The sequence below is a fragment of the Myxocyprinus asiaticus genome, chromosome 3 (assembly GCF_019703515.2).
Source record: "Myxocyprinus asiaticus isolate MX2 ecotype Aquarium Trade chromosome 3, UBuf_Myxa_2, whole genome shotgun sequence".
Classification (NCBI taxonomy): domain Eukaryota; kingdom Metazoa; phylum Chordata; class Actinopteri; order Cypriniformes; family Catostomidae; genus Myxocyprinus; species Myxocyprinus asiaticus.
This window is the reverse complement of record NC_059346.1, coordinates 36,525,993-36,546,601: the sequence shown is the minus strand read 5'-3', so window position 1 is coordinate 36,546,601 and position 20,609 is coordinate 36,525,993. Positions and strand designations below refer to the sequence as shown.

General features: G+C 38.2%; 1 protein-coding gene across 1 annotated transcript in view; it reads left to right on the top strand.

Annotated features, from left to right (window-relative positions):
* Nucleotides 1–20,609, top strand: part of epg5 (ectopic P-granules autophagy protein 5 homolog (C. elegans)) — a 43,449-nt gene that overhangs the window by 14,535 nt on the left and 8,305 nt on the right. Inside the window, exons 18-41 of the mRNA XM_051658333.1 lie at nt 15–155; nt 736–877; nt 1,015–1,212; nt 4,479–4,589; nt 4,705–4,827; nt 5,430–5,596; nt 6,841–7,059; nt 10,129–10,252; nt 10,591–10,738; nt 11,372–11,543; nt 11,749–11,911; nt 12,257–12,399; nt 12,480–12,636; nt 12,957–13,151; nt 13,633–13,846; nt 14,502–14,623; nt 14,712–14,919; nt 15,017–15,092; nt 15,194–15,297; nt 15,437–15,612; nt 18,248–18,433; nt 18,706–18,915; nt 19,473–19,617; nt 19,952–20,194. Coding sequence (XP_051514293.1) covers nt 15–155; nt 736–877; nt 1,015–1,212; nt 4,479–4,589; nt 4,705–4,827; nt 5,430–5,596; nt 6,841–7,059; nt 10,129–10,252; nt 10,591–10,738; nt 11,372–11,543; nt 11,749–11,911; nt 12,257–12,399; nt 12,480–12,636; nt 12,957–13,151; nt 13,633–13,846; nt 14,502–14,623; nt 14,712–14,919; nt 15,017–15,092; nt 15,194–15,297; nt 15,437–15,612; nt 18,248–18,433; nt 18,706–18,915; nt 19,473–19,617; nt 19,952–20,194 — 3,887 coding nt within the window. The remainder of the gene's footprint in view (nt 1–14; nt 156–735; nt 878–1,014; nt 1,213–4,478; nt 4,590–4,704; nt 4,828–5,429; nt 5,597–6,840; nt 7,060–10,128; nt 10,253–10,590; nt 10,739–11,371; nt 11,544–11,748; nt 11,912–12,256; nt 12,400–12,479; nt 12,637–12,956; nt 13,152–13,632; nt 13,847–14,501; nt 14,624–14,711; nt 14,920–15,016; nt 15,093–15,193; nt 15,298–15,436; nt 15,613–18,247; nt 18,434–18,705; nt 18,916–19,472; nt 19,618–19,951; nt 20,195–20,609) is intronic.

The following is a 20,609-nucleotide window of genomic DNA, read 5'->3' as shown; positions in this document are numbered from 1 at the left end:
GAATGTTTTGATAGTTTGGAGAAGCTCTGCAGTGATGGAATATCTCTGCTGAAGATGCTGGTTCAGTCCCGTCATCTCAAAGCTGTAGTGCACATACTGGAAAACATTCTTCCACTGGTCTACCACTGCCAGTTCTACTTGCTCAAAAACGAACAGTTAAGAATCCTGTTTCGTTCATCTTGTATGCTTGGATTGTGAAAGACCTTTTCACTCTCTTTCCTATGACTTTAGAATTAATGGTGCCTTATGGAACCTTTTCGCATATCCAGGTTTGGAATGCGGAAGTTAATTATATTTGGATAAACTTCTAAAAAGGAACATGAGAGAATACAGCAAATATTATTTTTTGCATTCCTATTTGCTCCAACAGCAAAATAAAAAATCTACTATTACATTTCCATGACTTTCCAAAGAGAAAATTAATAGCGAGCCGTGGATTACGGCTGTCAGAAGAGAGAGAGATACCAAATTTGCTGAAACCCCATCACAGCAGTGTTAACAATTTTTGTAAATTAATGCCAGGGTAATATAATACAAATAATAATGTTATGAATGTACATTAATAACAAAATTTAAAAAATTTAAGATATTTCATCACAGTCTGTGAAGAGGGCCCATTGAGTTCACGGCATTAATAATGAATTAATATCTACTGTATATCATAGAAGCATTGCTGATGGATCTCTAGATGTTGACTGCTTCGCTGAATTAATATCTTCTTCCAATGTTAATCAGGTTTCTCAGCTGTATCCAGCTCTTCCTGCGGCTGGATAGTGGGACTCAAGGTGTGGCCCAGCAGGTCACACAGAAGGTGGCCCAGCATTTTATCGGCACCTCTACATGTGAGAACATCAAGCTCCTAAACAGTGTGATCCAGGTAGCATCTTGCAATGTATTTTGCAAAAAAAGATTTTTTTAATGGCATTTTGTTTATTTGGCCCTGTGTATGGAAAATTATGTTTCATAATAAATGCCCATATTGCTGTATGTATATTAATGCTTGTTGTCCTTTAGGCTCATATCCTGGAGAGCTCCAGGCCTGGGCGTGTTGGAGCAATAGCTGTTCTTGAATTTTGGCTTCAGGTTTTGACTGAACCGAATCTCTGGCATCGAGACAAAGTTGTTCTGTACCTTCTGGACCATCTGTGCCGTGCTGCATTTCTTCACCAACAAGAGGAATGTCTTCAGAAACTTCTCTATCAACAACACAAGGTTATTCATTTGGCTTGGGATCAATGCCTATTTCATGCATTTATAACCGGAAGATTTTCCAGATGATTATTGATATACTGTATATCAGGGTTTTTTCAGATATAAATAGGGCTACCAGTTGCACAATAGTCTTTGTCTTTTTCAAACATACACCGATCAGCCACAACATTAAAACCACCTGCCTAATATCATGTCGGTCCCATCGAGGCATGGACTCCACAAGACCTCTGAAGGTGTCCTGTGGTATCTGGCACCAAGACGTTAGCAGCAGATAAAGTCCTGTTGTGAGGTGGGGCCTCCATGGATCAGACTTGTTGGTCCAGTACATCCCATAGATGCTCAATCGGATTGAGATCTGGGGAATTTGGAGGCCAAGTCAACACCTTGAACTCTTTGTCATGTTCCTCAAACCATTCCTTAAAAATTTTTGCAGTGTGGCAGGGCGCATTATCCTGCTGAAAGGGGCCACTGCCATCAGGGAATACCGTTGCCATGAAGGGGTGTACATGGTCTGCAACAATCATTAGGTAGGTGGTACGTGTCAAAGTAACATCCACAGGAATGCCAGGACCCAAGGTTTCCCAGCAGAACATTGCCCAGAGTATCACACTGCTTCCGCCGGCCTGCCTTCTTCCCATGGTGCATCCTGCTGCCATCTCTTCCCCAGGTAAACGACGCACACGCACCCGGCCGTCCACATGATCTAAAAGAAAATGTGATTCATCAGACCAGGCCACCTTCTTCCATTGCTTCCATTCCAGTTCTGACGATCACGTGCCCGTTGTAGGCGCTTTCAGCAGTGGACAGGGGTCAGCATGGGCACTCTGACCAGTCTGCGGCTATGCAGCCCCATTCGCAGCAAGCTGCGATGCACTGTGTGTTCTGACACCTTTCTATCATGGCCAGCATTAAGTTTTTCAGCAATTTGTGCGACAGTAGCTCTTTTGTGGGATCAGACCTGACAGGCTAGCCTTCGCTCCCCACGTGCATCAATGAGCCTTGGGCGCCCATGACCCTGTCGCCAGTTCACCGTTTGTCCTCCCTTGGACCACTTTTTGGCAGGTACTAACCACTGCATACTGGGAACACCCCACAAGACCTGCCATTTTGGAGATGCTCTATCCCAGTCGTCTAGCCATCACAATTTGGCCCTTGTCAAAGTCGCTCAGATCCTTACGCTTGCCCATTTTTCCTGCTTCCAACACATAAAATTCAAGAACTGACTGTTCACTTGCTGCGTAATACCTGTATATCCCACCCCTTAACAGGTGTCATTGTAACGAGATAATCAATGTTATTCACTTCACCTGTCAGTGGTTTTAATGTTGTGGCTGATCAGTGTTTTTCTCAAAACAACTTTGGTAAAGTGTGAGTGGCAGGGTAAATCAAAGTGACACTGGATGTGTCTGGCAGAAGACATGGCACGTTCTAAAATTCTAAACAATTATTTTCTATGAAGGTACACACACAGCGAGGTCTCGCCGTCTCTGGAGGCTGCTCAACATGCATAGTTTTCTATTAAATTCGACCCAAATAATTATTACAGGACAAAGATTATTTACTGTAGCCATCATTGGATGATATATGTGCGGAACGACTAATTTCATTGACGTTTAAACGAAAATGTTGGAGTTGACTAGTCTAAAAAGAAAGAAAGCCCCCACAAAGGCAGTCAAAAAACATTTTGTGTTTATGTGACCCATTTAAAATACTTCCAACAGCCAAATCCAATGCTAGTTTCAGATGAAAAAGGGGTATTTATCTGCAAAGTGCTTGACTTGCATTGTCATCATTGTATTTATTGAATCAATGTTAGCGAATACAGGCATAATTATTGAAAACAATTGAATGAATAGTAGAGGACCAATAGAGCAACCCTAATAGCCTGTTCTAAATGGAAATCACCAAGTAAAAGTAACTTAAAACAGTCAGGACATTTTTGAAAATTATTCACAGCTAAGCCAAATCTACAAGAGAGGAAAAAATGCACTGAAAAGTTGCACGTATTTCACGACGTGCAAAGCCTATGATCTAAATTGATAGCTGTTCTGTTAAGAACATTGCAAATAACAGTTGTGATGTAAAAATAAATAAATAGCTAGGATTGAAAAAAAAGGCCTGTGAGAAATGTACAATAAACCTAATGTTTTGTTCTAAACATGAGGTGCACACAGGATAAAAGGGTTTGACCAGTTAAGCAGTCGGCCTGACTCACCTGGGGCGATTATCCTGCGCTTGAAAAAGCCCGCTCGACGGGAAAACAATTCCAGATTCACAGATTCAACAGATTCACAGATTCAAAGACTCAAATGTGAAAACATCCATAGCAAAATCCGCTTCCCGCACCACCACCGAAGTGATTTCCATAGCTACTTTGCTGTCTTGCAAGAGGACATTTTTCTGTGCACACTGCGAGTGAGAGAGGGAAGAAGCATGCACAGCCTGAGGTGAAATTAAACTTTGTATACATCTGATCCAGATATCCTTTTTTATATATATATATATATATATATATTTGTATTATTAATTATATTTAAAATGTGTAATATTAACATGACAGTAATTTAAGCGCAGACTTTGTAATAATATAAAGCCAAATGTAAAAGTGTAAAAAGGCTGAACAGTTTAATGGGGAAAAATATTGACGACTAGTAATTCCAGTGTCGACTAGCAGCATCAGAACCGTTTAGATGACTAGTCGACTAGTCTCGTACATCCCTATTGTGTAGAAGTGTTTTTCATATAGCCTACACAATGTATTTTCAGTTAAAAGTATATATTTTTGTGGTTTGACAGCTTGAATGAAACCCCTTTAATGATACATATATCATACATAATCATTCAGTTTGCACACTTAAACCAGTTTCATACACTAACCTGCAAAATCATCAACGTCACTTTCATTCTTGAAGTACAAAAATCTTTGTAACTTTTCTGTTCTGTGCAAAAAGCTCTAAATACCGGTCCTTTGTTATGATACCTGTGCCTTGTGACTTGCTTCGGTAAATGTTATATCACCCCCTTGTGGTCTCCCAATGCCATTACACCAGACTTTTAAACAGGCCAACTGAGTGAATTGGAAAGCACGCAAATTAGGCTATACATGTAAATGTCGGCTAATGTTAATATATTGATGCCTCAAAAATATATTGATAAAATAACGTGCCCATCAATAATCGATATATTGATATTTTATGACATGTTTATTATTCACTCTTGGCTCATGTATAACCTTCTAGCTTAATGAAAAAAATTTTTTCCTCTAGAGTGCCTTAGGCTACCATGGAGACAAAGGTTTGCTTTCATCTCTTATGGGCTGGATTGTAGCAGGAAACGTCACTCCATCCTTCATCGAAGGCAGTTCTCTCACAGGGGAGGTGTGTATGTTCTTTACACCTCCTCCACACAAGTCATGAACAATAAGGTTAGGACATTAAGCTGGTAATTTCTCTTACTCATTATCCCCTCTCCCTTTTGTTATTTTGTCTTAAGGTATGGTTTGCTTGGCTGGTTCTCAAGATGGAGTCGATGTTTGAGGAGGACTCTCAGCTGCGGCGGTGTGTAGAGCAAGAGCTCCTCTCCAACTCTACATACACACCAGATCAGGCTCTGAAGGTACACCTTCTAGTACACCTCTATTACAATTATCATGTGCAATCCACATCAAAGAGAACATTTTGAGTTTTGAGGCACAGATTTTTGGCCTTCTGTTTGTCTTATTGACCTTCTCTGCTCATACACAGTTCTTAAATGCAGGGGGTTTCACAACTGTGGGAAATATCAGGGAATTTAAGGGACTTTTCACTGTACAATGAAAATTCTGTCATCATTTACTCACCCTCATGTTGTTCCAAACCGGTATTACTTTCTTTTTTTTCTGTGAAACACAAAAAATGTTAGTCAGAATGACATCTTCAATCTCCATTCATTTTCATTGTATGGAACAAAAATGCAATTAAAGCGACTGGTGACTGAGGCTGTCAGTCCCTAACATTCTGCCTAACACCTTGTGTTTCACGGAAGAAAGAAAATCATATGGGTTGAAATAACATGAGGGATGAGTAAATTATGTCAGAATTTTCATTTTGGGGTGAAGTGTCCTTTCACCCTGTCTTTTGAGGGTTTTATTGGAGACATTTGTAAACAAGTCATTTTAACAATTGGTTCTTTAAATATTTAATATTTATTCATTATCCTCTTTGTTTCCGGCTTGTCAGAAAGCCCAGGTGCGTCTCAAGCTTCAAGTGGTCCCCTCCCTGCAGAGGCTGATGATCTATCGCTGGGCTCAACAAGCTCTAGTTACACCTGCAGATCACCCGCTCCTGCCTTTGGTGTGGCAGAAATTCCTTCAACTTTACCTCCGTCAACCTGGACCAGAGTTTGGGTGCATTAGAGTCGTCCTTTCCTTTTGTTAACTGTTACATAATTGTTATTTGTTTCGCTTGTTATTGTATTGCTATTGTGATTCAGTACCTATTATCTTGCTGGGTTCTGAGTCATCTGGAGCCGGTTGCACCAGCTGTGCGTAAGTTCAAACTTAGCCTAGTTGTGGTGTAAATGGGCACTAAGTACCCACTACTAAATATTTGAGCGTTGCACCATTAAACTTAGGTAGAATGTAACCCTACGTATAAACTAAATATTTACGGAAGACTCTGACCAAGAGTAATGGATGGAATAAAAGAGCAGAATGATATTTTATGACATCAATGAGCTCATGTTTTGCATGACAGGCATCAATCATTTCGACATACAGTATGATGTTGACATTTACGAGAGAGAGAGAAAAAAAACGTACTTTTAAGCGCCGGTTCAGCATGAAACCGTTCTAACAGTGCAGTTTTCAGGGTGTGTCACCCGGTGTCAAGTTTCAACACATTCAAAATATATATAGGATATTGTAATGAATAAATGTCTGTTTTTCCAGCCTGTTGTATTAGTATTTATTTATCACCCCTCATTTATTTTAGATACAGTTCCTATATATTATTATTTACACAGGGCAAATATACTGTTTATCAAATCTACTTTTATTACTTATCGTATTTTAATGGGGATATAATTTATTACAGCTGACAGTTACATGAACAAACAAGGTTTGAACTGTAACAAGATCAAATTGAAGTTCACAGCTTTTTAACACTTCTGTGTACAAATTTGAAGGTTGCTTATTGGATAAATACAGGTAAACGTCATATTATGCGACTACGCATTACTTTACGGAGAGCTTACGACCTACTAGTTAAGTCTTGCATTAAGAACAGGTGGTGCAACCAAATTAAGCACTGACTTAGTTACAAACTAACTAGTAGTTACTAAGCCCTTAGTGTGAACTTTACGTCCTAACTTACGTGAGAACTTACGCACAGCTGGTGCAACCCTACCCTGGCACATGAGGCAGCCAGAGACCTTCAACTTTAGATTTATCTTCATGCTATGCTTATTCAACAATGTGTTGTTACATAATACAAGTGAAGATGTGCACATACTTCCACAAATTTCATATTTCACAGCCTTTGCTTTGTGAAACAGAACTGTATGTTTTAATTTAACAGAAGCATGTCTTATTGTGTTTCATTATTGGTATTTCCAAACTCTTGACTTCAATGTTTTCTTGGATATTACTAGGCTGGAGGTGAAAGGTTGTATTGGCAGGCGTTATTTCCAGAGTGCGGCCCATCTCTCCTTGCTGAAGAGCCTCCGACAGCGGCTAGTTGAGCTGTCTGATTTCCACCATGCTGCTAGCAAGGTTCTGAAGGTGCCCTGTCCCTCTGGTGAATCCAGTGACGGTCTGCTCACCCCAGGGACGCCCATCACCTCTCCTGAGCTGCACACTGAATTTGTTCGGTAATGGACCCAGTTTTGCTCTCTCAACATTCATTATTCTGTTGATATTATAAGTTGCATGTCATGTTGAGTCTTTGTGTAGAACTTCAAAATGAAACACTCTGGAGTCTGGATTCAAATTGCAATTACATCTTGATACTGTTTCTGTTTTTTGTGTCCTGTTTCCATACATTGTATTTAATTTGCAAATACTAGCCTTATCATTCAGCCAGAGTGTTAACCGAATAGAAATGCACACTAAAAAACCCTAATAAGTTGACTTTACACAATTGATTGTGTAAACCCGTTCCTTCAATTGAATTGAGTAATGGCGTCTCCAAAACTTGTGTAATTAAGTTCACTTAACTTGGTGTTCATATAGAATGGACTAAACTATTTAAGTTAAGGTAACTAGATGCAAGATTTGCTATTTAAATATTGTTGTTTCTCCTTAATAATTTTAATTGAATTTACTTAGATCATATAATAACACAGCTCAAATAAAGAAGATTATATCTGATTCTAGGTGAATCATAAAATAAACTGAATTCTCCACTATAAACACCTGTACTTCAGTTGCACATGCACAAGGAGAATTGAGAGAAGAGTTAACAGGGTTTTCAGTTTCATAATCACTTGACATAGTCCAATACAGGGCTCTATCATTTATATAAGCCATCATTTATGTCCCTGTCCTGATAAGGGCTGCAGCAAACGATTATTTTGATAATCGACTAATTTAACGATTATTAGCATGATTAAGCAATAACTCTTAACCGACAATTCAGCTTGTGCCTTGAGTTTAGAGGTCGTATTAAACACGTGTTTACTAACAATAAAGTAGCAATGGTGAAAGTATCTTAAAAAATACCTTTAAATAACCTTCTCTGAATTCCTTTAAGTTTTCAATAAAGTTTTAATTTAGTTAAAAACACACAAAATCATGTATTAGTTTTTTGTAAAATATCAAAATATCTTTAAAACAACATACATTTGAGAAGCAACACTGCATAAGATATTATGATTTGTTTTCAGAAAATATATATTAAATAGAAGTGTATTTTGTCTTTCTGCACTGGCAATTATTTATTTTTTTATTGTTTATTATGGGGGGCCTGGGTAGCTCAGTGAGTAAAGACGCTGACTACCACCCCTGGAGTCGCAAGTTCAAATCCAGGGCGTGCTGAGTGACTCCAGCCTGGTCTCCTAAGCAACCAAATTGGCCCGGTTGCTAGGGAGGGTAGAGTCACATGGGGTAACCTCCTCGTGGTCACCATAATGTGGTTCGCTCTCGGTGGGGCGCATGGTAAGCTGTGCGTGGATGCCGCGGAGAATAGGGTGAAGCCTCCACATGCGCTATATCTCCACGGTAACGCGCTCAACAAGTCACGTGATGAGATGCGTAGGCAACTGCGATTCGTCCTCCGCCACCCGGATTGAGGTGAGTCACTACACCACCACGAGGACTTAGAGCGCATTGAGAATTGGGCACTCCAAATTGGGAAGAACATTTAGTTTTTTTATTATAACAAGTGAAAAAAATCTACCAGTGCAGTAAGTAAGGGATAATGTACAGTCAATTGTTATCGCACAGTAAAAACCCCAACATGGTGATCAGGACTTCTGTCACCCTGAATGGGTTAATTTTGTGATAACCATCTGACTGTCATTATCCCGCTTATAACATGGCTACTAACCAAATCAATAAATACGTGGACATAAAATGTTGATTTGTGTTGAAATTATGGAATTTAAGAAGAAAATCAGCTGAAATCAGTCTCCGGTGTGCGTCGGAGTTCTGTTGATGTGAAAATGACCGTCTGACTCCACATTATTCAGCCTATTACAAGACTACTTGCCAAACAAACAAAAATTGGACATGAAACGTAGATTTGCGTTGAAATTATGTAATTATGTGAGAAGAAATAAATCGCTGAACAGCTAAAACCAATCTCCGGTTTGTGTCGGAGTTCTGTTGGTGTTTATTTTGTTATTAATGAACGTCTAACTGTTCACTATGCATATTACAAGACTAATTGCCAAATAAATAATGCACATGAAACACTGATTTGAGTTGAAATTATTTTATTAGCTTACTTGTAGAGATCGCAGAGTGCTACGTGAAGCAGGAGAGACGGGTCGCAGACCCTGGATAAGCGGTCTGATACGTGGAGCTGCGGTTGTTACAGAGCAATAACAGACCGCTAGATGGCGCCATTGACCAATCAGAATAGAGTATTCCAGGCCATCGTGTAATAAGATAAAATACATTTATTCAAGATACATTCTCAGAAAATAGATATTTTAATATCAGTGTAGCTCCTCAAGTAAATGTACCATGTTTTAAAGGATTTAAAAAATTTCTGCAGAAAATGTGTCAAAAGAATTAACTACTCATAACATAATATAATACAAGCCTACTGTCTCTCACCTGTTTGTTCTCATGATTTCACACCAACTTTATCTCACAAAACCAAACTCTCTCTTCTTAATTGATTCTGTGTGTTACTTATTTAGTATGTTTGTATAATTTGTCCATACTTTGCTATCTGCATCATTGTGAGCTCTTTGGAGTGCATCTGGACTGCGAAGTGCGTCTTTTTCCTCTTGGGCTGCAGCGCACCTCAGGTTAAAATGCATAATTAGTTTATTATGATCTCATGTTACATAGGCTGGATTATTCAGCCATTTGATGAGTGAGTGCTCTGATGATAACATTTTTGATAATTATTATTAGGGGTCAAGCCCTGAAAGTGCGAAGACCCCTATTGTGTTTGTTAGTGTTCTTCTTCTTATTATTATTATACTTCTGCCATGGAAGTCTATGGCAGCCCATAGAACCGTTTGTGGGAAAGTTATGAAATTTTGCACACAGATAGAGGACAGTCTAAACTGATAACACAGCAAATATGGAGTGTCTAGCTCAAACCCTTTAGCGCCACCAACAGGTCAAAGTTTCACTCATGTTTACGCTAATAACTTTTTAAACATAAGTCCTAGAGACAAAATAATTTTTATTCAAAATATTTTTTTATTAATTTTATGGTTTACAGTGCATTTTTTTTAAAACATCTTACTCTCATTGTTCAGGCTCTTCAATGTGTTTGCTTTGTGGTTGGATGATGAAAACCTTCAGAAACAGGAAATTTACTTGCCCTCTTTGCCAAAGCAGTATGACACCCACCGCCTAGCCAAAATCATGCAGCGTCAGCAGGTGAGTCTGGCAGAACAAATGATGTCTTTATTTTTAAGAGGACTGTGTGCCATTTAAAGGAAAAAGTGGGTTGTTTTGAATTCAAATAAAACCACCCTTTCTTATGTAAATCTAAAAGATCACACTATATATTTAGCAAACCTTTATTTCTCACATAGATGTCTCTCACTGTAGATGTAAAGAAAAAAAGTGCATCACAACATTTTATTGATAAATATCACATTAGTTAGTAGTTTAGTTTTTGTTCATGTAACATTTTTAGATGTTCCTGAAGATGTTTATGACAAAACATTGTGAAATCTGATCTGAGGAATGTCTGTGTGTGACTTCACTTGTAGGAGGTGTGGATGGAGCATGTGAACATTGAGCGAGTCCAGCATGAGCTGCAGGAAGTGCTCAGTCTGTGGTCAAAGGTCAAGAGTGAACCTGCACATTCCCAGAACACCAGCTCCAACATCTTCACTGACTTCATCAATCCTCTAGCTGGTACTGAACCCACTGTCCACTCACAATGACACTCATTTTTCTGATTGATCACAATATGAAAGTTAGATTTTTTGGTTTACAATATGGTTCTATCCAATAACATTAGTAAATGCAAAAGATTTCATTAAATAAAAAAAATATTTTATTTACAGAATTTTTTTCAAAATACTATTGTTTATTGTTAGTTTATGTTAGTACATAATGTATTAAATATGTTAACATATACAACTTAATTGCATTAATTTATGAAGAAATTAACACAAATGCTCCAAAATATTGTTCATTATTAATTAATATTAACTATTGTCTTAACTGTTTACGAATACAACCTTAATAAAACAGCTTTTTCGACTTCTCTTTAGGAGTATGTCAAAAACCTTTTTTATCAGTTTATAGGTATAGTTCAGGATAGCAAAAAGAATAACATGCATTTTGCTATTGTCCATTAGCATCAACAATTTTCAAGACCATATTTTATTTGAAAATTGAAACCCCGTAATATTTAGAGTTCAGGTTGAAGAAGTGTTTGGCACAATTTGCTAATTCATTACAGATTCATTTGCTCGTGAAGATTCCACTGATTATGACTTGTGCACAATAAGATTGCAACATTAATCAACTTTCCTATTACAGCAAGGGAACGTATTCTCACACACCTGAGAAAGCATGATGCCCCCCAGGGGGCGCGTTTGCTTGTGCCAATGAAAGCCCCAGTGCCTGACATTCCCACTGAGAGCCTGTCAGATAAGAAAATCTCCACTGCCTTAATTCAGGAAGACCTCGCTAAACTTCAGCATCAAGCCAAGTAAGGCTCAATGCGTGAGCACCCACTCGCTTTGAGTATGATGGAACTTAATGGATCAGTATATTCTTTACTGAAGATAAGTGCTCTTTAATGTCTTTAATGCATAATAAATAAGACTCCAGTGTCACAAACAATGTCTGAAGCCTCTTCGCTCTGTATTTGCTAAATGTTGTCATAAATCACTCCCACTGTGTTTTCTCTTTAGGTTGGCAACGGTGCGGGAGACACAGCAGGTTGCTCTAGACAATGAACTGTTGGAGGTGTTACCTCAGCTCTACATAAACCGAGAAGACCAGCTCTCAATGCAGTTAGAGTGCCGAGGTAAAGGAGGACTGCCCTGCCAGGGTCCTGCACATATCACTGTTAAGGTAAACAGATGTCTTCACTTCTCACCATCTGCTTTACACTCTTCTAAAAGCTAAATTCAGACTTAACTGAATTTTATGTTGGTGTTTTTTGTTTTTTTTTCAGTTTCTGGGGAAAATTGAAATAATTTTTTGAAGAATCAATCAAATATCTTGAATATATTCCTGTTAGAGCCATGGTCTCGCTGTTAGCTGTTTCAGACACATTGAGCCTTGTTGTTTATGTGGGTGATGCAGGTTCAAATCCAGCCTGTGTCCAGATCCCATTGCCCCTATTTCCTGCTAAATAATTAATCAATGACAGTAATTTCCCTCCTATGCTTTGTTCTCTCTCATTGTGTCTTGCAGTACTCAAGAATGCATAAACTGGATCCAGTACAGAATCAGATCCAGGGTCTTAAGAGTGATATTAAACAGCTGCAGGCTGATGGAGTCAAAGCTCCTCCTCAGAGTCTGGCTGAGGCAGCTGTGCACACAGAGAACTTCATCACGTCAGTTCCCACTCAACTCATCATCCACACTTTCTACATTTATGTCACCAAATGTGAATGTGATTTGTTTTCTTGTTTAGGGCCTTGGTTAATGCTTACAAATTAAATGCATCCCCTGGTATATTGAAGGTGGGCATCGCTGCTTTCTATCAGATAGTGTCTTTTGTATGTGAGGACACACAGAGACATCCACCCACTTGCCAGTTCTTAACTTCCTGTATTGAGATCCTGGGTCAGGTATTTTCTTCCCTATGTTCAGAAGGACTTTATTGCTATTTTGCAACATCTAATGTAATATTAATTTCAAACCTTGACAGCAGAATATTTAAAAGGAATATTTTTTTTTTTTTTTTTCTCAAAGTTTTACCTATACTGTACTTATGGAAAATATGTTTAAATTCATGACCACTCACATAAGATGAAGACTCAAGTCATACCAGTAGCCTAATAAAAGCTGTTAATTTATTGCATGAGCGATAATGGGTAGAAGTTTTTATTGGGAAAAAAATTAGAATGCACCTTTAAAGTGTAAAACACTTGTGTATCTGTGACTTTAGGTCTTTATCCAGGACGTCCGATCAGAATGTAAGCATATGCTGAAGACCATCCTGCTCAACAGGCATCTGTGTAACCTTCTGTCACCCTACTTCACCCCAAATGCCTCTCCTGCAGAGCTGGTCTCTCTGTATGAGGAAGTGGTCAACACCCTCCACACAGACAGCGGTGACGTCATTTTTATGCTCCTCACTAAAGTAATTCACATTTATGAATATCGAAAATGCTAAATGTATCGCTACTTTAAGTTATGTTTAAAAAAATTATTTAGATCACAAAGAGTTTGGAAAATAATATTTGCTAAATGCTAAAAAAAACATTTGTATTTTTATACTCTTCTTATTTAAGATATACTGTATCTGTTTCATTGGGTCCGGAGTAGATTTGAATGTTTTGTTCATTAGGGTGTGAGCCAGTGCTGTTTTTATTTATGTCAATTCCCATATCAAAACCTTGAAAATATTTTATAAAGTGTTTTCATGCAGTAGTGAAAAGCATCAAACGGTCTTATTTAAGTGTATAAAACGATCACAATCCATAAACCACCTCAGATCCAGATATTTCCTGTGTTCTTGATTGCTCTACTTTTTTGCATTTGAATGTTTAGCTCATGTTTGTAACTTGTCTCTTTAGAGAGTTTAACACTGTAACTTTGAGTAATCTGTTCTATGTTTCTAGTTTGACGTGACGCAGTGGCTGTCAGAGGCGCAGCCTCCGTTCCCTGAGCGCAGCCATCTGATGACGATCATTCATCAGGCTCTCTGCACCTGTGGACTGAATCCTGAGCCAGAAGTCCTCATGCCCTTCAATATCTTCTGCAAACACTGGACTGAACTGCTGCTTTACCAGTTTCCTGACCACTACAGCGACTTCCTGCGTTTACTCATGCAGGGTACATGTCTCTCTCTCTCTTGGAACCACATTCATTTATGTGTTCTTTGGATTTGAATGGTTCCATGTTAAATCATCCAAATTAAAAACTTTATTTATTATTTAAAAAAAAAATATATATATATATATATATGTATGTATGTATGTATATATATATATATATATATATATATATATATATATATATATATATATATATATATATATATATAGTAATAACTATGCTTTAAATGAGTAATATGAGTACAAGAGTTGTTGTGTTGCTAACAATTTCTGATTTTTAAGATTATTATGAGCCAGTGGCTAAAATTTGATACCTAAGTATCAAATTTGAAGTATCAAGTATCAAATTTAGTGGAAAATTAATTTTCCACTAAATCACATTTATAACTGTGAAGTGGATTACGTCTTTATCAGTCCACACTTGGTTTTGTTTGGAAGGTTTGATTATGAGTGAATTTGATCTGTTAGTAGAATCTCTTATTATTTCTGTGTGCCTCTCTTTAGCTTTTCTGTGCATAATTAATAAGCATTCAAATTAAATGCCAAAAATGACATATGAAGGGTTTGCATTAGTGAAAATGTATTTATATACATGTAATCAAATAAAATACAATTTGTGCTTGGAAACGTTGACTGTGTTCTCTTTCCCACAGGCTCTTCTGAGCAACTTCTCAGTCCAGACTGCTGGAGAGCTTCACTGCGAGTACTGGGCTGCTCTTCTCATCCTAAAATAAAGACAGCAAAAACCCGCTCCATCCTCCTCTCCCCTCAACAGGTAACATAATACACCTCTCATTTATTCTTCAAACTCTGTTAGTGTCTGGAGACGCTTATAATTGATTTTAAAATTATTATTTTTCTAGGTGGATGAGACAATTGAGTGGCTTTCCAAGTTCTTCCTGAAGCTTCGTTTGTCTAACATGGACTTCAGGAGTTTCGGTCTCCTCTCAAAATGGGGGCCGTACATTGAGGAAGTCAAGGTGTTTTGGGAAGATCTGATTAACTATGTCATTGATATGGAACTAAACAACTGTAGCAAAGTATCAGTAGGAAGTCCAAGACTTGTCAAAGGTACAAATATATTTCCAAATAAAGGTCCATTATGCATAACAGCTGTTTGTGTTTTACAACTTAGATGTAATATATTTGATTCCTCTATTTAATGTAGCTCTTGAAATCCTACATGCAAAAATGGCAAAACTTTTTGAACCATGGATTCTAGTCCTTGACACTGACAGCACCAGGTATGCTCTGATGTTGCACAGTGATTTAGGTTATGAAAACACTGATGGCGTATTTGATAAGTAACACATCTCATAACAAGCTTTTTTTGTGTGTCTCATAGTCAACCTCGCTGTTCGCCATGGCTTGAATCAGATGCCGCAGCTGCAGCAGGCTTAGTGAGCTTATATGCACGCTTGACAGAGACTTTGCATGAGAAATTCAAAGGTAAACATACTTGGAAAGGAGGACAGTACACAAATGTTATGATTTATCTGCTGACAGCAAAAGATGAAAACATTTTTAGCTGTTGAATTAACTGTTAAGTTCGTGGCCGTATCGTTAGTTCAGTTTCTTTTTGGTGCAGATCACTTGTTGCCAGGACAAAGAGGAGCTCTGTGGCTCCATCTCATGCATTACTGTGAGACCTGCACTTCTCCCAAGATGCCAGAGTACCTGCTGTACACTTACCACACTGAGTACTGCCATCTGCCGTGGAAGGACCTGCATCCAGACCAGATGCTAATGAACCAGTTTTTCAATGTAAGAGGCTCACAAAACTTGGATGACTTGCACTACTGACTTATCATGTTAGGTTTAGGTTCTCTAGAATGTAATGTGTTTTAAAACAAATTTTTACAGTAGGGTCTCAGAATACCAGCTTGTGGGCCACATTCAGCAGACAAGATAAACTATCCATATAAAACTATCTTTGAACCTGTCCACAAATAAATTTTCACTTTCTGCATTTTGGTTTGGCCTTTAATGTTATCGTGTAGTAAACAGTTGCCTTATGTATATATGTTTCTGCATGGCTTATTATAGGCCTAAATCACAAATGATAATGCATAATGTAAGGTGACATTTGGCCACTTTCATTGAAAAAATGCATGATGCAGCTTATGGGCCCTATTTTAAGAGCACTATGCCTTAAGCGCAGCGCTATGCGACATGTCATACGTGCAAAGTCATTGGGCATGGCTATGAAGTTTTGATATTTTCGTGCAAGCATGTGCCAAGTCTTGGTGCAAGTGGGTTGGCGAAACTGCAGGTGCAAAGCGCTAATGGGCTGGGTCAAGTACAATTTAATTCAGTGGATCTTCTCCGGTTATTGCACCATCAGCGTCCTATTATATATTCCATTACATGTCAAGCAGCGTCGATATAAATAAAGACAGCTCATTCATAAGAATTTGGTAGTGTAAATGGGCTGTATGCAATGCATCCCCTGCTCTGTTTGTCACCTGTGCTGCATGTGTTGTATGTTCTCTATTGATCTCTCTGGGACCATTGGCTCTCGTTATCCTTGCCTGCATGAAATATGCTTTTGTTCTCCCCCATTGTTCATTGTTTCGCAATGTATAGTTGTTATATGTTTCTCTGTTCTGTGCTTTGTCTTTGAGCTTAAGAAAGGCACTATAGAAAATTATTAACATTATTATTATTATTATTATTATTATTAATCATATTGATCTACTGACACACAAAGCATGGCTAGTATTAATAGGGATTGATAGCTCTTTGATATCATCTATTGCTGGAATCCCCAAACTGCAAACGCAGGAACTTATTTTAGACTTTGCTCCAAGATTAGACGTGCTTCTCAAATGTCTTCGCGCATTTAACCTGTTTCTCAGGAAAATAGCAAATTGCGCTTTTCGGCACTTCATTAACATACATTACACCCACAGTTTGCACACATACACCCACAGATAGCACAAACACTCCCACCCATGCCCACTTATGCTTTGGGCTTGTACGAAAATTGTGCTTAGAATTAGCACTCTCACGAAAATTGGATAGGATGTAGCGCACGGTCAGGAAAATAGAGCCCTATATGACAACAAACAAGCCTGCATTCTTACATCTGTCAAAAAAGTTTGGGTACGCCAAGTTGTACAGTTATGGTGCGATTTGTTGAAAAACCAGAGGAGGGTGACATGTGAATGTCATCATTGAAATTTTAAAGTAGAAATTCAGTCTCAAATTCTTAAACTGTTGACTAAAACCCACAAAACATTGTTATTTTAAATGAATTTAATAAAAACAGTTAACTGTATTGAAAATTAACTGTCTTATTAACTGTACAGTTATGTTAAACATTTAAAAGGAGGCATTAGAATAAGCTGTCAAATATTTTGCTGCAGAGCTAATATTAGCTAACAAATAACAAATTTGATCATCAGCCATCTGTTATTTTTATGGACTTGCACTTTCTAGCACCAGTATAAAGATTTCTGCATTTTTGACCTTCTATAAAACACCCAAGGTTACGAGTATTAGTGTTGCTCGGACACTGCAGCCTCGCATTTCGGAACATATTTTCGGGAGGGTCATAATAAAAATACATAATGTGAACGGATCGTCCATATTTTTAATTCAAGAGTGTATTATAGGATTACAGGCTCACTATTGTCACCAGTTGTGTTGTATTTAGGTAAGTACTCCAGGTATTCCAGTTAATTTCTTCTAATAATCCCAGATAGGCTACAGCATATGTTTATGTTTAATATTCCTTGATCATTAATCTGCACAGCTATACATTTTCTAATGGGTTATTTATGTGTGACGTCAGTTTGTAAATGCAGTGAGTTTACGCATCTCTGGGGTCTCTACAGACATCCCTTATCCTGTGTGAATCGAAAATTAACATTTACAGACATCCGCAGTAGTAATTAATCTACAGTCCGACATTTGTCCGGAAAACTAATCACATCCAAATAGGGCTTTACTTAATAGCACAATCTACTGTTGGATATGTATGCATTCAGTCTAACTAGAAACGGATAAAACATATCCTCTCCAGAGATAAAAAAAAAAGAATGACCAGAAGGGGAATATCGGTTATGGTACTGGCCGCTGATCGAGAACACCACCTAGCTAGTGGTTCCAGGGGAACTCGAATTACTCAAATTGAGACCCCTGGTCTAGACCTTTTACATAAGAAGACATTTGGTCACTTTCAAGGTACTGTAGTTTGAAAAAAGAATTCAGAGACGATGGTGGGTTTAAGCCTTTTAAGATTAAAATACCTTTACTCTAATAACTGTTAAGAAATACTGATAGCGGATATATCAATCTATAAACTTTAATGTCTGAATGTCCAAATCAGTGAGCTTCATTTGATGGTTTTCATTCATTCATTTATTTCATGCTAATTTCATATCATGCTGTTTAGGTGGAAAGGGGAAGTCCAAAGAGCTGTTTCCTGTTTATGGGAGAGCTGCTGTGTGAGGTGAACTGGGTCAGTGCATTGAGTGATGCTCTCAGCCCACAGCCGAGCCCCTCGGCTCAGACTATGGTGGTCTCCCTCCTCTACCTGATGGTGTTCCTGGCCAAAGAAGATCTTCCTCTCAACAAACCTGTAAGTGGTCACCTGTCCAATACTTTAGTGGTGCCTAAACTTCTCTTGGAGGCCCCCTCAACATTATACATTTTAGATGTCTCTGTAAGCAAATACACCTTCAACACATCTTTTTAGTAGAGTACTCAAAAACCTGAAATGGGTGTGTCAAATAAGGCAGACATACAAAATATGTACTGTTGGGGGGCCTCCAGTAATAGGGTTGGGAAACACTGTAACAGTCTTCAAAGGTGTTTATAGAGATTCATCTATAATGTTGTGCTTCTGTGCAGGAGTCCCCTGTCCTAAATCTACTTGGCCAATCATCTTCTCTGCCTTGGCATCTAGTGGATTTTCCTTCATATCAAAACATCATGCATTATGTTAGCACACATTATCCATCCTCCCTTGTTCTCAGTCGTGACACTTCTTCACAACAAGTTATCAAATTGCTTCGAATGGCTGCTGGATTTGGGCTGCCCACACAGCCGTTGCATCACAAGGTTAGCTAAAACACAATAGTCAAATACATTTTTGCAATTTTCCATACTATTTAAAGACCCCATGAAATCAAAAGTTTGTTTTACTTTTAGTCCATATCAATTAGATTTAGAGCTACATCTAAATGCTTGATCAAAAGTTGGTAAAATGTACCTTTAGCAAATGTTTCTCTTTTAAAGATTCATCAAAAATATTCATGACTCCTATTGCACTACACAGATATTTGTCCAATAAAACGCTCTCAAGAATGAGAGTGTCCCTCCCTCTAATACCACCAGCAAACCAATTTGCAAGTAGCAAATCATGCACTTCATCTGATTATGCATTCTTTTCTGCTACACAGTACGCAAAAAGCAGTACATCATTGTGTAGGTTGTCAGAAAAAGCAAGTCCTTTGATATGTCCTGCCCAAACTTCAATTGGAAATACATCTACACAGGAAAGAAAACTGCGCTTGTCAATTGATTTCATTGGGTATTTAAATGGACATAACTTTGAACATTTGAACTACATCTTCACAGCATCATGATGTTTTACTATTGTATTTTGTCCCTGTTAGGACATGACTTTAAAGTGCCAAGCCTTCCTTCACCTCATGGTGCAGTTCCTGACCTCTCTGGATCAGAATGGGAACATCAGTCTGGCGTCTCTGGAGACAGAAATGGAGAAATTACTGGAGTACATTGTCCTTTTTAACCCTCCTGGTGAGGAGAATAGTTCCTCGCTATTTCATATTAGAGATAGGTCATAATGGTCAACTAGTTTTCCAACTAACTGTTTAGTGAGGTCAACTAGTTTATCTAGATTTTTTGTTTGTTTTAATGTTTTAGTGGCACTGCTTTACTTTGCAGTGTTTTACCTGCTGCTACAGCCATACAGATGCACACAGACACATTTGGTTATACCTTGCTATGATAACATTCTAGCAATTATTCAAATATCTTAAAAGTTCTGGTTACAAACTGAAAAAACTGCACCAATATCTCTGTTTGAATGAAGTGATGTCAGGCTAACATGACTGTATGTTGTGCCATTCAGAGACAGACCCACAGCAGAGGCACATGGCCACGTGCAGTCTGTTTGCTGAGATGCTGACTCTGCTGAATGAAGCTGGCATTTCTACTGCAGAGGGACTCGGGACTAAACTCTATTCCTGGGTGGAAAAGCGAGCTCGGGGTCCTTTGGTTCTCCCCCTGCTAACTGCTGCTTGCAGATGCCTGGCCTCAGTGCGTCATATGGCACGCACAACTGAGGCCTGTATTCTCTCCTACTTCACTGATGGTAATATTAGCTCATACTCTTTCTGCAAAGTCATAGATGTTAAACACTCTTCCTGCGTAACACTTTAGGAATTAGACAACTTTTGCCTAATCATTGGGTTGCATCGTTAAAGCAAACATTAGTGCTGCATCAAAACATGTTCACATTTTTCTCGTTTAATATCTAGTAATTATGAGTCTGTGGGTTCTAGTATTCTACAGTAAATAACTGTTTTAAAGCTGATTTGTGTAATTTTTTCAATGTTTAACTCTTTGGATGGGCCCGTGAGAAAAAAGAAACAATTATCAAAATATTAATAACTACAGTCTTGACCAACACAAAATATCGTTTTAAAGCTTCAAAGCTTTACTTTACAATGCATGTAGGCATTATGTCCAAATCTGAACAAGTGCTTTGAAATTTTCAGACAAATCAG